Source organism: Physeter macrocephalus, chromosome 11 (genome assembly GCF_002837175.3).
Source record: "Physeter macrocephalus isolate SW-GA chromosome 11, ASM283717v5, whole genome shotgun sequence".
Classification (NCBI taxonomy): Eukaryota; Metazoa; Chordata; class Mammalia; order Artiodactyla; family Physeteridae; genus Physeter; species Physeter macrocephalus.
This window is the reverse complement of record NC_041224.1, coordinates 89462825-89479471: the sequence shown is the minus strand read 5'-3', so window position 1 is coordinate 89479471 and position 16647 is coordinate 89462825. Positions and strand designations below refer to the sequence as shown.

The 16647-nt window shown below is 34.7% G+C and overlaps 2 protein-coding genes across 2 annotated transcripts in view; one reads left to right on the top strand and one right to left on the bottom strand.

Annotated features, from left to right (window-relative positions):
* The window catches only part of FAM227B (family with sequence similarity 227 member B), a 211404-nt gene that overhangs the window by 61253 nt on the left and 133504 nt on the right, over positions 1-16647 (bottom strand). The gene's annotated exons all lie outside the window — the stretch shown is intronic.
* FGF7 (fibroblast growth factor 7) overlaps positions 3275-16647 on the top strand; it is a 62645-nt gene continuing 49272 nt past the window's right edge. The window contains exons 1-2 of the mRNA XM_007109797.2: positions 3275-3452; positions 4050-4602. Coding sequence (XP_007109859.1) covers positions 4317-4602 — 286 coding nt within the window. The 5' untranslated portion in view covers positions 3275-3452; positions 4050-4316. The remainder of the gene's footprint in view (positions 3453-4049; positions 4603-16647) is intronic.

The window sequence follows — 16647 nt, the reverse complement described above, 5'->3', positions numbered from 1 at the left end:
CTTCTCCCTTTTTTTCTTGATGAGTCTGGCTAATGGTTTATCAATTTTGTTTATCTTCTCAAAGAACCAGCTTTTAGTTTTATTGATCTTTGCTATCATTTCCTTCATTTCTTTTTCATTTATTTCTGATCTGATCTTTATGATTTCTTTCCTTCTGCTAACTTTGGGTTTATTTTTTTTTTGTTCTTCTTTCTCTAATTGTTTTAGGTGTAAGGTTAGGTTGTTTATTTGAGATGTTTCCTGTTTCTTAAGGTAGGATTGTATTGCTATAAACTTCCCTCTTAGAACTGCTTTTGCTGCATCCCATAGGTTTCGGGTCGTCGTGTTTTTATCGTCATTTGTTTCTAGGTATTTTTTGATTTCCTCTTTGATTTCTTCAGTGATCATTTGGTTATTAAGTAGTGTATTGTTTAGCCTCCATGTGTTTGTAGTTTTTACAGATTTTTCCCTGTAATTGATATGTAGTCTCACAGCATTGTGGTCAGAAAATTTACTTGATACGATTTCAATTTTGTTAAATTTACCAAGGCTTGAATTGTGACCCAAGATGTGATCTATCCTGGAGAATGTTCCATGAGCACTTGAGAAGAAAGTGTATTCTGTTGTTTTTGGATGGAATGCCCTATAAATATCAATTAAGTCCATATTGTTTAATGTATCATTTAGAGCCTTATTTAAATGTGTTTCCTTATTTATTTTCAATTTGGATGATCTGTCCATTGGTGAAAGTGGTGTGTTAAAGTCCCCTACTATGATTGTGTCACTGTCGATTTCCCCTTTTACGGCTGTTAGTATTTGCCTTATGTATTGAGGTGTTCCTATGTTGGCTGCATAAATGTTTACAATTGTTATATCTTATTCTCCTCACTTTCAGTCTGTATGTGTCACTAGGTCTGAAGTGGGTCTCTTGTAGACAGCATATATACGGGTCTTGTTTTTGTATCCATTCAGCCAGTCTATGTCTTGGTTGGAGTATTTAATCCATTTACATTTAAGGTAGTTATCACTATGTATGTTCCTATTCCCATTTTCTTAATTGTTTTGGGTTTGTTATTGTAGGTCTTTTCTTTCTCTTGTGTTTCCTGCCTAGAGAAGTTCCTGTAGCATTTGTCGTAGAGCTGGTTTGGTGGTGTTGAATTCTCTTAGCTTTTGCTTGTCTGTACAGGTTTTAATTTCTCCGTCAAATCTGAATGAGATCCTTGCTGGATAGAGTAATCTTGGTTGTAGGTTTTCCCCTTTCATCACTTTAAATATGTCCTGCCACTCCCTTCTGGCTTGCAGAGTTTCTGCTGAAAGATGAGCTGTTAAACTTATGGGGATTCCCTTTATGTTATTTGTTGTTTTTCCCTTGCCTCTTTTAATATGTTTTCTTTGTATTTATTTTTTGATAGTTTGATTAATGTGTCTTGGTTTGTTTCTCCTTGGATTTATCCTGAATGTGACTCTCAGTGCTTCCTGGACTTGACTGACTATTTCCTTTCCCATGTTAGGAAGGTTTTCAACTATATTCTCTTCAAATATTTTCTCAGTCCTTTTAAGACAATCCATTTTTAAATTTAAGTCTTGAGCATTCAATTAGCAATTTTGGACCTCTGATCTATTGATTTCTTAGTATAAAATCTGTAGGGTCAATTTGGAACAGATGAATTTAGTAGCTCTTGAATATCTTTACATATGAACTAACTGTTAATAATTTTCATTTCTTTATAAGAAATGTCCAAGTCCTAGGAGTTCTGACCCTGCTCAGTATTGTTGCCTACAAAACTAATGGAGGTATGATTCAGATCACAGTAGCATCATACTTTCTTTTTTTTCTTTCTTTTTACCCCTTTTAGAGAAATACATGATGGAATATTTTGTAGCTATCTAGCTTTCAACAGAGGCAATTAAGGAAGGGCCATCCTCTTCTGCTCTAATAAACTTAGAAAATGCCATATTTGGTGCCTAAAGAATAACTGAATATGTTTAAAGTATGCTGTGCTATTGATTCTGTTCTCCAAAAGCATAGACACAAAGGGAAATCACATAAATTATAATACAAGTGAACGTACTTAATTTTGTTTTCCTATTTGGTCTACATGCACCACCTGGTGGTAAAGTAGTGCATTTCAAGTGCAGTGTGTGTGTGTGTGTGTGTGTGTGTGTGTGTGTGTGTTGGGGGTATTAATATGGGAAAGAGAATTTTAATATGTATTCCTAAATATTGTTTTAGATTAACAATGCAATTATTTTGCAACAAATATCTAATAAAACACTAGAATGCTACTATAATACACGTTAGAACAGGAAATAAAGGGGAGAATAACTCCCCTCTACTTTAGAAAGCAAAGTAGCATTCTCTTATTTACATGAGCTATACCTCTTAAAATTCCATCCCTAAATTAACATTTACTTATTGCATTAATGTTCTTATTAAGGGCAAAAGTCAAACATTGATAACCAGTATAAAAGCATATAATTTTATTTTTACTTTTTAAGGATAATAATTTTAAAAGTATGTATCCTCTTCCTTATCTTAGTAGTTAGTGTAAATAACTAGTCACAGAATTTTAAAACTATGAGGCACAAGAGAATCATCTAGACTAATTTTACATATGTAGCAGCTGAGATTCAGAAACGTCAGGTGACTTGCCCATACTGGTAATTAGTGGCCGAACTCAAATAAGAATGTTGTTATTCTTACTTTCAGTCTAGTAACATAAGATATAAAATTATACTCATATGCAATGCTGAAATATCTCTGTATGAAGAGATATACCCTTAACTCAGCTATACAGTTCTTGAAGACAGTAAGATGTGAATTAATACACATTAGTAGTTTCATTCTAACATTCTGAACACAAAGGAGTAATAGTAGAAATGCATGCATCATAAAACTATGTAAAAGATTTTAAATTAAAAAAATCCCTTTTACATACATGTTCCAAGGAATATTTTCAACTTATATACAACTGCTATGGTATAAGACAATCTAAAAAATTCCCTTTCCCCTTCTAACTGCTTCAGAGTCAGAGATTTGTTTCTACAAAGTAGGTACCCAGTTGTAGATCTGAGCATAAGCCATGTTCATAGCTCCCTCTCATGACCATTGAATGAATACTATACAAGCCTCCTTTATTCTCGCTGTTGTATTCAACTAACAGCTCACTGGTTAAGTTTTAATTGCTTCCAATGAGGTCAGCAAAGGTATTTATCGAAAAGCCCTGAATAAAAGGCTCCACACACACACACACACACAGACACACACACACACACACACACACACAAGCTTACATGCGCTCACATACACAGAGAAAATCCTCTTGCCTGTTGATTTATGGAAACAATTATGATTCTGCTGGAGAATTTCTCAGCTGAGAAATAGTTTGTAGCTACAGTAGAGAGGCTCAAGTTGCACAGGGCAGACAACAGACATGGAATTCTTGTGTATCCAGCTGTTATCAACAGAACAAGTAAGTGACTGTTATTTGTCTTTAAAAATAATGCTGAATATCTCTTAGTAGTTTATCTCTTTTTCTGGTTTTAGTACTGAGGGGAAAAGTAAAGTTACCAGATTTTTGAGCTGTGAGATTATCTATAGTAATTCCGCTGTAGAATTTACATAAAGATAAGGTTGAAATTCTCCAGAGCAATCCTGACATTTAACTTGAGAAATGTGGGCAGTTCAGGAGAAAATAACTGACAAACCACAAACGTAAAAGAACATAATAAAGAAACCTAGGGAAAAGCATTTATATTTTGTTAATAGTAATTTTAGAACTTAATTTAAATCAACAGCTCTAATTGCAGGATGTTTCTTACCAAGTATGAACTGGAATGAATGGTACAGTCATATTCTGATTTGTCTCTACTAATGCATAACTTTTGTAAATCTACATACAGAGTGGTAAAGACATTGACATCCTCTGTGAAAGCTGTTTTAAATGTACCTTCACAGTATGAATTACACAGTATGTTATAATAGTGTTTACACACTGAAATTTATACATATAATTTTTCATCTTCCTCTCTCTCCTCCCTCCCCATTCTTAATCTCTCATTGCAAACAGAAGTCAAGTAGCAAAGAGCAACGCAGCAACTGAGCTTATTACAACCTGTTTTTATAAGGATATACTGACAGAGTTATTTAAGGAGGAATTCTATATTGTTATCAGGAACTAAAAGGATAAGGCTAACAACTTGGAGAGTGCAACTACTCTTTCTTAAATCAATCTACAGTTCACAGATAGGACGAGGTCAATGACCTAGGAACAACAATCAACTCAAGATTTAATTTTCATTATGTTATTCATGAACACCCGGGGCACTATACTATAATGCGCAAATGGATACTGACATGGATCCTGCCAAGTTTGCTCTACAGATCATGCTTCCACATTATCTGTCTAGTGGGCACTATATCTTTAGCTTGCAATGACATGACTCCAGAGCAAATGGCTACAAATGTGAACTGTTCCAGCCCCGAGCGACATACAAGAAGTTATGATTACATGGAAGGAGGGGATATAAGAGTGAGAAGACTCTTCTGTCGAACACAGTGGTATCTGAGGATTGATAAACGAGGCAAAGTCAAAGGGACCCAAGAGATGAAGAATAATTACAGTAAGTAATGTTTTTTATTTACAGCACAGCTTATGAACCTTAACAATCTGTGAAAGGATCAATTTTCAAGTGACATGTTTTCTCAGTTTCCTTTTTTTTGAAAAAAAAATTAAATATAATTTTCTATTGGCTCTAAATCGGGATAGTTAAATTATGTTCCTAAAACTATCTCCTGGAGTAGGGCAAATCTACTAATAATATAGTTGGAGCTGATCACTCAAGCCAATTTGAAAATATATTCTCCATGTCCTAAGCTCAAAATGCTCATATGTTAAGCAAAATGTAAATGCTATTATTCATACTGAAATGTGATTTATTGTCTTCTAGCAAAAGTCATTAGGAACTCTAACAGAGTACTCAGTAAATGCTCACCAAAAATGACTTACCATTAGTTTGAGGAGCAGATAATTTTAAAAAATAATTTGATTTCCCTTGAAAAGATATTTCCATGGTGTGAAATACTGAAAATATGCATTCAGTGACTTGTGTAATTGTGTATAGTTTTAAAACAGAAGGGAATCTGTAGTATCCTCATCTGTTCATATCATAAAGAGCTTGTATTTGATTGCTTATTTACCTAGGCACAAAAATAGGTTCCTTCTAACATTTTCTTTATCTAAATATTCTGTGCCATAAAAGTTCCATGTTACCTTAAGAGAAATGTGAATGTGAAGGAGGAAATAAAAGTGAGTTGGAAGAGATGTTAATTCCATGATTTAAATGTAAATAATTACATTTTCCTCAAGAATCAGTTATTCTTTTTATGTTGATATGTCAGGGTTGGATTTATCATTTACCAGTTATGATTAATAACCAATTTCAAAAGTATTAAGTTTTATGGGGTAAAATATCAATATATATCTGAACATATACATTAAGAATTTAAAATCCCTGAGTGGAAGGAAATTTTGTTTGTATTACTAGTACTTGAACAATGCTATTATCATATCATTTTATAATATTATGTATGTTAAAGTCAATTGAAAAAGAATGCATGGGGTGATGGTGTAAACATTTGCCTAACACAGTGCTAGGATTATAGTGAATATTTAAAACTTTTGCTGCTTGTTTAATAAACGGCTTTTAGGCTTCCAAACTAATGAACCAATATGGGAATATGGGGAATTACGTTTCCAATATGAAAATGAGAGAATCCACTTTTTAAACTATAATTGATATAGAATGTTAAGGCCATTTAAATGGATTGCTAACAGTATGGTTTTATTATTACCTCTATTAATAATGTTAATGTGCTAGTTCTAGAATATTGTTCTGATTATACTGAAGTTTAGGGAAGGAAATAACTACTTGGAGGAAAGTTTTGTGGATAGCTACTTCTCTGTGAGCAACAGAATTTGGCTCACATCAATAAATAAATTTATTTAAAAGTTATTGAGATTTATAATGGATAACAGAACTTGGTGGAGAAAACAGAGCCCAGGTGGAAATTATGACAGATAGGTCCAATCCCTGCCTATGAATGACTCTGGAACAATTTCTTACTTTTTCCAATTCTCATTTTTTTATCTACAGATGATCTCAAATATACCTTCTAGTTCTTACAGTCTATTTTATTCTAAACCTCAGAATATATAACATAAATGTGAACAATCTAAGTACTCATATAATTACCATAAACATTGAATGAGATGAAAGTGAATGTTATCTCAATGATAAGTTGAGCTGTCAGAACTAATTTCAAATTGTAATAATAAGGTTACTGAACCTAAACACTATAGAATTCTTCCATATGCTAATTCCTTTTGAATGCTTTTACCAAGTAATGAAAAAGTGAAAAATTAGATGTAAAATCCAGTGAAAGTGAATAATATTCATAATTATTTGGGATCAATTGGAATATCTACGATTGGAATGCATTCAGATATATACGTTTTATTTTATATTAAAATTTCTTGAAACCATGAAACGCAGGTATTTTAAAACATACACAAAATGCTGAAGTTTTTTATAGTTTGAAACACAATTTAGCACTGACCTTGAGTAACCATAAAGCCAATTTGGTAGACAATTTCTATTCTAACCCTAATTCTACAGTAAAAAAAGAAAGGAAGAAAAAGGGAGGAAGGAGAGAAGGAAGGAAGGATGGAAGGAAGGAAAGTCATTTTATATCATTATAAATTAGAACGTCACAATACCAATGTACTAAAAGACATGATATAAAATATGTAAATAATCTTCACTTCTATAAGCTTTCCATAGACTGTATACCTAGTCTATATACTTTCTTGATATGATAAATTCTCCTGGAAAGGGAAACTTACATCAGGATCATTTCAGTAACTCCAAAATTGTTGTCAAGTTGTGCTGCTATCCTATTGAAGAAGAAGCCTGTCAGACTTCTCCATAAAGAGGGGCTAATCACTGTTGTCTATAGGAAATCCTAAGGCACTCCATCGAAAAATATATGGAGAATAACATAGAATTCTGATAGTCATTTCCTATTATTCAATTTTAAAATCAAATGTCTCATACATAAAACATGCAAATTGTCAAATGTGAAGTTGAAGCTACTGTATCCAGGTACCAAGAAAGTGCTCAACAGAATTTTAAAAAGTCAAAGAAAACAAAAAAAATTGAAATTATAAAACTTGTAGATTGTTTACATGCCTCAATCCTTAATTGAATTAATGAACAAATGAACAAAAAATGTTTCCTTCCTATTTTCATTAAGATAAGAAAGTAAAAGGTAATTGGATTGCCTACTACATTGAAACTCAGCAGAGGTCAGAAAGTGGTAAAGGTTAAAATTAAACTTTGAATTTCATTTTCAATGTTCTGATGCCTTAAATTCGTTCACTGGTTGTTAAACATCCTTCTTTGGAGGCCTTTTAAGATGGTATAGATTTAAATGTCTTAGATGATAAAAATTTGCATAAAAAGTTAGATGCCAGCTACCTGAAACAGTTTTTCTCTGGGTTACCATACGAAAGCCCCCAGTCCATTTTCATGGCTTTGCTTTGAACGAAAGGGAAAGTGACCTGAAGATGTTAATGGATCTTGAAGGACTGCTTACTTCACCAGCAGAAGCACTGCTCCCTCATAGGAATGTGGCTTATAAGATATTGCTAAGATAATGGACTGGAGAGTAGGTAGGTGAGGTGAAAAACCTGGGTGTATAATTCTCCTTCCAGAAGGTGTTGGGCTGGGGCAGGCGAATGGAGGGCCTGGAGGAAGAGAACAGGAGTGATAAGGAGGTGGATATGACGGCTCATGTCTCACATCTTTAGGGAATTAAAAAATTACTTGAGCTACCTTGGGTTGTAAGGGTCTCACTTCAGTCTTAAGTATAGTGTTGTCTTGCGAAATATTTTAAATCTAGATAAGAATGAGTAAATGTCAGAAAAAATGCACCAAGTAACCCAACAGAAACAAGACTTGTATTAGTAGCCATATAAGCAAGACCTGACTATGTAAAAGTAGGAATTCATAAGAGGCCAAGAAATGCTGAACTGCGTTTCTGACTCTGGAGGGGAGAGAAGCTATCACTGGAGAACGGGTCCTGAGATCGCATGCTATTCTTACCCCGGAGGCAAGAAAGCCTCTCCTCTCAATTTGTTCTCTGGTGGCACCATATTTAGCCTTTTAGTAGGTTTCTAAGCGATGAAACTAGAAGTTAATCTGAACTAATAAAAAGAATAATAAAAGCATAAAATGCCCCTTCAAAATGAAATAAATGTCCACATTCTCTGCAGAGGAGAACATTAATAATATCACAAAAGGACTGGCAATGGATGGTCAATACTTCTACGGCTGTGTCAGAGTTTCCCCTTGGGGACTAAGGCCTGAGGGTGAAGATAATTGGACCAGGCAACCCATCAGCAGACAGAGGCAATCACTCCTCACCTGACACAAATAACACTGCTGTTTAAGCTGGAAGTTGAGGTGGTGAGTGAGAGACAGCAGCAGTGCACTGGGCAACCAACAACTGCCCTGAGAGGCAGATGTGGACTCTGAAAACTCAGGCCCTCAGGATGATTTTCTTGCTTTCGGCATCCAATTACTAAAAAGTTTTTTGGTTCCCATTCTTTTCGAGAAGAAATCCTTAATTGCCATAAGCCACTGATTCAAGAAAAAGTATGCCTCACTTGTTATTATTAAGCATTGTGAGTTCCATAGCAAGAAAAGGGTTAGCCATTCTGAAAACTGGCCAATGATTTGGCAATATTGTCTTTTGGATTGTTAGACTGTGACTGGATATGGCCTAACAATTGGCAAAAAGCAAATAAACACACTGCTGTTGGATTTGATTTGACCACAAAATCTTCAGTGACTCAATTGTCAACAATTCTTGGGATAAGCTCCTGCTCAACAAGAATCTCTCCTAGTAGCTAACAAATACACATATCACCTCTAAATACAAAGACAGTAAACTTGCTTATTCTCCAAAGAGTTCTTAGCAAGTTATCTAAAAGAACAATAATTCACACTGTCAAAATAAAAAATAAGAAAATCATGACAACAACATCTCTAAAAAAAATAGACAAAGAGGAACATATCTATGGAACTGAACCAAAATCGTAGAATTACTGACAAAATGGAATCCTGTAGAACTGGTGACCTTACTCTCTTCTTTAAGTTGTCAAGGCTTTAAATTATGGAAGATTTGGAAATACTAGCAATTTGGAAATAGCTAGATTTGGAAATATTAGCTATTCTTTGAAAACTTTAATGTTAAGAATAATTTTTCATTTTATGGTCTTCCTCTTTTTTTAGGCTAACACCAGTGCCTGGCACTTATTAAGTGCTAGTAACAACTTATTGCCACAGGTGCATCTCTTATTTATTTTGTAAATTGTCATCTGAACTGGCTATCACTTTCATTTTTATATTAATCCAGAGCATCTGATCATGTATTTAACCTTGTAACTTAGTTGTATTAAAACTCTTCAGCCTATAGTTTTAGAGCTTTCAGAGATCCAAGTGAATTGAAGAGGATGTAAGAAGCCAGCTTTTAGATATATGGAAGGGGTTCGTTTTCTAGACTTTTCTATTTCTCAGTCTTGGCTAAATATTGTAATCAGCTGCGAAACTTTAAAAAATACTGATACCAGGTTCCACCCACAAAGATTCTCATTAAATGTATTTGGGGTGCAGCCTGGGCATCAGGAATTTTAAAAGCTCCCCAGATAATTGACATGGCTGGCTCCAAAGCTGAGCCTAAGGGGATCACATTAGATTACTGGGGAAACCACAGCTCATTTAAATCAGAATCTTGTGAAGGCAGGAAGGACCCAGGCATCAGTGTTTGTTTAAAGCTCTCCAGTGAGTCTAATGGGCAGCTATGGCTGAAAACCACTACTTAATGAGACAAGGCTTCTAATTCAGCAGGATTCCCTGGGGTGTCCTGGGAATGTTTTGGAACCTTTAGAGGGCTCCTGAGTTAACCTCTACCCTGGGGGATTTTGAAATGGGCTTATCAGGAATGAATCTCTGAATTATGCATCAAGGAAATTCTTCTGGGTCCATTAGACCTTTCTGACAAATCTTAGTGGCTCCAACATTTGATGAACTGGCTTGGAAATGCACGTGATGACAGCTCTGCAGCTACTATTTAAGAAGGCATCTTCCGTGAATGAGTTCATTGCTGGGAAAAAATAGGTCTGGTGCCACAGTTTCAAAATGACAGGAAGGTCTGACTCTCTTCTGACACTTTCAAGTGGTGCTGCAGCAGGGAACCTGGAGAACAGGCATCAATGCCAGTTTACAAGGCACTTAAATGAGCCACTTAAGATTATGAACCCAGATGCCCCCAAATTAGAGTTTCACCTCCTATGACCACCTCACGAAAGCCGTGATTTAAAGAGAAAAACTCCAGTCTAGAAAATCCAACAGGGAAGAAACCATAAGCCTAGAGGGTCTATCCAGATTAGTGAAAGGCTATGAACCTGGCAGTTTGTTCTATTTGTAAGTTGGGGATTAAGGCAAAGATTTCTTTCTTTTCTAAAGATTCCAGCTTTCTTCGTCTGTATCAAAGAATTTATGGTAGCAGAGTAACTTCTTTTTCATCACTACTAGACTACTATATTTTTCTATGTTTTAATTTCACATATGGCACATAGAAGAAGAGGCAGGAATTGTGTATATCTAAGGAATACTGAGAAAAATTAATATTAAATGAAAAGCGCTTCCATATGAATTCCTCCTTTTCCTAAACCATATCCAATCTTTCTTTAAAAAATTTATTGAGGTATGATTGACATATAAAAAGCTGTACTTATTTAATGTATACAACTTGATGAATTCAGAGATAAGAATACATCACTATATTCTATGCCATAAACGTAGCCATCACTTCCAAAAGTTTCCTCCTGCCCTTTATTATTATTATTATTATTATTATTTGTGATAAAAGTACTTAACATAAGGTCTATCATCTTAGCAAATATTTAAGTATACAATACAATATTGTAAACTGTGGACACTACACTGTACAGTATATCTCTTGGATTTATTCACCTTGCAAAACTGAAACTTACTGCCCTTTGACTAATATCTCCTTGTTTCCCCCACCCTCCAGCCCCTAGCAACCATTATTCTACTCTGCTTCTATAAGAGAAAACTAATTTTTATTTTAACATCTTTAAAACTAATATTTTAGATTCTTCCTGTAAGTTGTATCATGTAGTATTTGCCTTTCTGTATCTAGCCTATTTCACTTAACATAATGTCCTCCTGGTTCATATCCAATCTTTCTGCAAGCAAAATAGGTTGGAAAATAAAATTGTCTGCCTTTCACATGGTTCTGAAAACCACATTAAAGAATCAGTGAACATTTGACTGTTTCTTGACCAAGATTCGCATCTGTATTTGAAATGATATCTGCACCTGACTTAGGTAGGTAGAAAAGCCATACCAAATTTACTAACAAAGAAAACATCATTAAAGTTATTCAGCTAGTTGGGTTTGTGTAGTAATATATAAAGACAAAGAGATTAGGGTGGGGAAGGAGAGAGGAGAATTATCTAATATCCATGTCCAGGTAGAACTTGCCTTTTAGGCAGACAACATCCTTCTCAGAGAAAAAAAGTTTGATGTATATTGGGGAGAATTGTCTCTAGAGATTCTTCAGTTGCTCCAGTCAACTTTCCTGCAGAAGAATGTAATCACTTCTACTGGTGTGGCCACAAGTACTTGATAGGGCCATTGGCTAGTGTCCTAAGAATAAAAAGGATGAAAGTATCTTTTGTCTGTGAACAGGAGAGAAAAAGTGAGAGAGGAAAGGAAAAAAGGACTTTATATAAAAATTAATGAATTTTGTATTTTAAGTTTAGGGAGAACTTAAATACAAAAGATTCTCATAAAATATAGCTCTACTAAATTTTTTTAAAAATTGAAGTATAGCTGATGTACAATATTCCACTAACTTTTTGATGCCCTTATGCAATAAAGGAAATTGAATGCAATGGATTGATAATATAGTAGAGGAAGGATTTCTGAGATGGAAACAAACAAAAACAAAATAGTGTACAGAGGGGTTGAAATGATAGTAGATTACTGCATATGTTACTCATATAGGAAGTTTGAAAATTTGTGCTTTTAGCTATAATAATCTTTGCTTATTTATCCAGACTATTCTGAAACTGAGTTTATTTTTCTGATTAATACGAGAAAGGAGAAATGAGGCATATTTCAACATCCTTAAGCAGCATATTTATCATGTTCCATTAAATGCTACTGTAATATTTTCCATTTCATCTGCCTATTTGAACTTCACATGTAATTGTAGATAATGCTGAGAAAATGATTTGAGATCAAATTCAGAATCACCTCAGCCTGCCTCAGATTTTTCTTACAGCAGCAATTACAAACTTTGTTTCTTAGAACACTAGTGTCCTCTGAGATATTAATGGTGTTTCCTGCAGCACAGTTTCTGTGGCTCATTGGAAAATATTAGGTTAAGTAAAGCTGAACAAGTTTTCACAGCAGAAAATTCTCCAAGCCTATACTACACTAGTATGAATTGCAAAACTCTAGGAGAAGACTATATATGGTTTCCCAAACTTATCTGACAGCAGAGTATACCCTCCACCCCCACTATCCTCCCTACTCTCATCCCTGCTTTGGGTAAAACATTTAAATTTCTAAATGGAAACTAGGGAGCTATTGCCTAGGGAATCTATCTTTGGTGTGGTGAAGAACGAAAACCAAGCTTCCACTCTGTTGTTAGGTCCAAATAAAAAGGCTATAAAAATGGACTTGAACCAATGTTTTAAGAGTGACCTTGAACTAAAAATGTGTGCCAAAGTCAGAAGCCTGCACATAATTTTGGACTATTAGGGTACTATTTTGGGTATAAATGCTGTACTGAAATCCAGAGATTTGCAGTGAGATTTAAGCCTAGTTTGAAGCTCCTTCTGACTTCTGAGAAGCTTTAAAGAACCCTTCTCCTAATCTGAAATGATGCCCAACAGGTATCATTTGAGCAATCTAGAAACTGACAAAAACATTTCCCATACAGTAATCTAAAAATGTTTTAGCATTCCAACATGATTGAAGAATTCTTATCTTATATACCTAAAATCAATAAACTTTGTTTTAATTTTCAAAAAAGCAGTTTGAGTAAAAATTGAAGTTATTTCAATTATATCAATAAAGAACACGTTTCATTTACTGGCCAAAAACTATTTAGAAATTTGAAATTTAACCTAAACAGAAGGGAGGACTGCAAATTTAATAAATTAATTTCATACCCTTTGAAAAAGTCACTTATTTGAGATTTTAAATAGAACTAACTGCTTTTCTAGTCATATACAACACATTTGCTTGTCTTATAGTTTTTTCTGTTTGCATTTGGCAATGCCACTAGAATGTCAGTTCTGGAAAGATAAGTATCAGGTCTTACTCTCCCTTTTGTCTCCCAATGGCAGATAGCTCAACGTTAAGTTTTTATACATTTAAAATTAACTATAGGTAAGAAATAGATTAGTAAATTATCATGAAAATTTAATGTGGACAAGAATGAAAAATCTTGCTAAAATAAAACAGAAGTACACTTCACTTTTTAAAATTTTCTATTATTAAGAAAATGTTGGTCTACAGAACCTCTTTGACTTAATATTTTTCTAGGTAATTTTAAGGGAGGAGTGGCAAGGTTTTATTGTAGAGGTCAATAATCTAAGCAGGCACAGGTACCACTGGTGACACTGAAAGGGTGATTGGCAGGGCATGGTGAAGACCAATCCTGGAAAAGCGGTAGCCTTCCTCAGCACTCATTCTTATTTTCATCTGACTGTCAACTAATCCCTACATGTGAAAAACTATATGCAGAAAAAAATTCGTAGTTTATATTGGCTTAAGGAATATCTGCACTAAAGGATACACAGAGGGTAAAAGTCTTTAAAAATTAAATGAGCTATACTAGTGAAAACAAGCTGTGGGCTGATAATATTTAGGTAGAGATCTGCCTACTTTCTAGCAGCACTTATAAAACTGATCTTGGGCAAGGTTGAAGAGAGGAGAGGACATGTGTATAGGAAGAGAGAGCTGGGGAAAAGTACAAAGTTGGTGAACGTACTCTCAATTTGTTTTAGTGTCAGTAGCCTGATCCTCAGATAGTCTTTTGGTGATTTATGTCTCTAACTGTATTTCTGACCACAGGCCTGGTTAGTGGGGTTCATATTGAGGCAGCTCTCATGGAAGTTCACTGTAGGCAGTGAAAAGTTTCCTCCCTTGCTTGCTTGAATGATGAAGACATCACACAAAACAAGACTGGTGATTTCTTTTTTCATTCTTTGTTAATTCAACAAACAGTCATTGTTACCTTCCCTATGCCAGATCAAGGCTACCATAATTAAAAGTCCATAGTCCATGTATTCAGAGGATTAACAGATTAGTTGGGGGTGGAGGGTGAACTACAAGTCAGAGGGGGAATGTTTAGAGCACATTCAAGTGTTGCCTAACTCAACTTGAGGAGGTGGGCGTGGAGGTCTTTTCTGGGAGAAAATGACCTGAAGGATGAGCAGGATGAAAGAGAGAAAGACGAATGTATTACTTTCAGGGGAAATATTTTTCTACATGCTTGGTAGTAAGAAAGTATTGCAAGGTTGGGAAATGGAAAGTGATTTAATACCTTTCCAGTTATCAATGTTAAGCTCACTAAGCTAAACCGTTTTTTTCTATTAAAAAATATGAGAACATTTGCCCTTTATCAATTTTCCGACTTTGTCTAATTGCTCTGCTTACTAAAAATGTCTATTTCCTTTAAAGGAAAAGTGTTTTTAAAGGCATAATTTAAGTTCTGCTAATTGGAATAATATTGTTTTTCTGGATAACTGAATATTTTTCTCTTTTTAATGTAATTTGAATCTTTGATCATCATTGTAATATGCTTAAGTGAGCTGTTCAGTAATGATCATGGTACTTTATGATTATGGAGGATTTTCTTCCTCACAGCAGTTTCTAAATAGTGAGAGAAATAATGGTTTTGAAGCTTCTTCTTAGCCTTTAAAGACAAAATTATGGATGTTATCTGCCACATTCTTTAAGATAAGACAACTTTTTACTATTAGAGTTGCATTACCTGCTTCAGCTATTTAACCAGGACACTCAGTAGTCAAGCAGCTGTGCAGATTTACTCTCTCAAAATCCTGAAGTAGGCAATGAGGTGAGGTGTTTTCCCACTTAGATAAATCTACTGATGTGTCCCTGTTTCTGAGAAATTGTGTTCAACTCCCTTCCTGTACAAATAATACATTATAAAATAATGTTGTATGTTTAATAGACATAGAGAGGTGCTCTCAACTCTGAGAAGATTCTGCCCTAATTTGGTCTTCAAATTTTCTCTTAATTGGCTTGAAGTTGACCAGATTGAATAAAAATTCATCCCAAAGAAGATGAGCATAAATAAATCTATATCATGGTTGTTAAGTTTGTACTTGGACCTAAAATTTGTCATGTTTTAAGGTACTATTTAATATTTTATCGGGTGTTCACATTAATATTACTATTAAAATTACTGCACTGTGTAGAAATAAATTTTGTTTGTTACTGTTGTCATAAATCTTCTAATTTAGTCTACACAAAATTGCACAATGTACAACTGGGAACATGTTTATTGAGTGACTAAATATAAGTAGATTACTAAAATGATGTTAATTCTTTAAAAATACACATGCCAGTATTGAAATTGGTGCAGAACACTTCATTCCATTCTAATTAATCCTCAAAATACCTCTTTGTTGTAAGATTGCAATCACACTATTAGTCCACTTTACAAGAGGAAAGAAAAAACCCTCAGGAATTGGCCATCTTGATAAGTTTGCTAGTATATAAGTTCTAGTTTTAAAATTATACATAGGCTACCATAATGAGATATCACCTCACAGCTCTCAGAATGGCTATCATCAAAAGGACCATAAATAACAAATGCTGGAGAGGATGTAGAGAAAGGGAGCCCTGTACACTATTGGTGGGAGTGTAAATTGGTGCAGCCACTGTGGAGGGTCCTCACAAAATCTAAAAATATAACTATCATATAAGCCAGCAATTCCACTCCTGGGTATATATCCAAAGAAAATGAAAATATTAATTCAAAAAGACACTGCACCCCAATGTTCATATCAGCATTATTTACAATAGCCAAGATGCAAAAGCAACCTAAGTGTCTGTCAACACATGAATGAATGAATGAATGAAGAAGATGGAATACTACTCAGCCATTAAAAAGCACAAAATTTTGCCATTTCCAACAATATGGATGGACCTGGAAGGTATTATTCTTTTTTTTTTAAATTGACTCTTTTTTTTTTTTGAAGATGTTAGGGGTAGGAGTTTATTAATTAATTAATTTATTTTTGCTGTGTTGGGTCTTCGTTTTTGTGCGATGGCTTTGTCTAGTTGTGGCAAGCGGGGGCCACTCTTCATCACGGTGCGCAGGCCTCTCACTATCATGGCCTCTCTTGTTGCGGAGCACAGGCTCCAGACGCACAGGCTCAGTAGTCGTGGCTCACGGGCCTGGTTGCTCCGCAGCATGTGGGATCCTCCCAGACCAGGGCTCGAACTCGTGTCCCCCGCATTAGCAGGCAG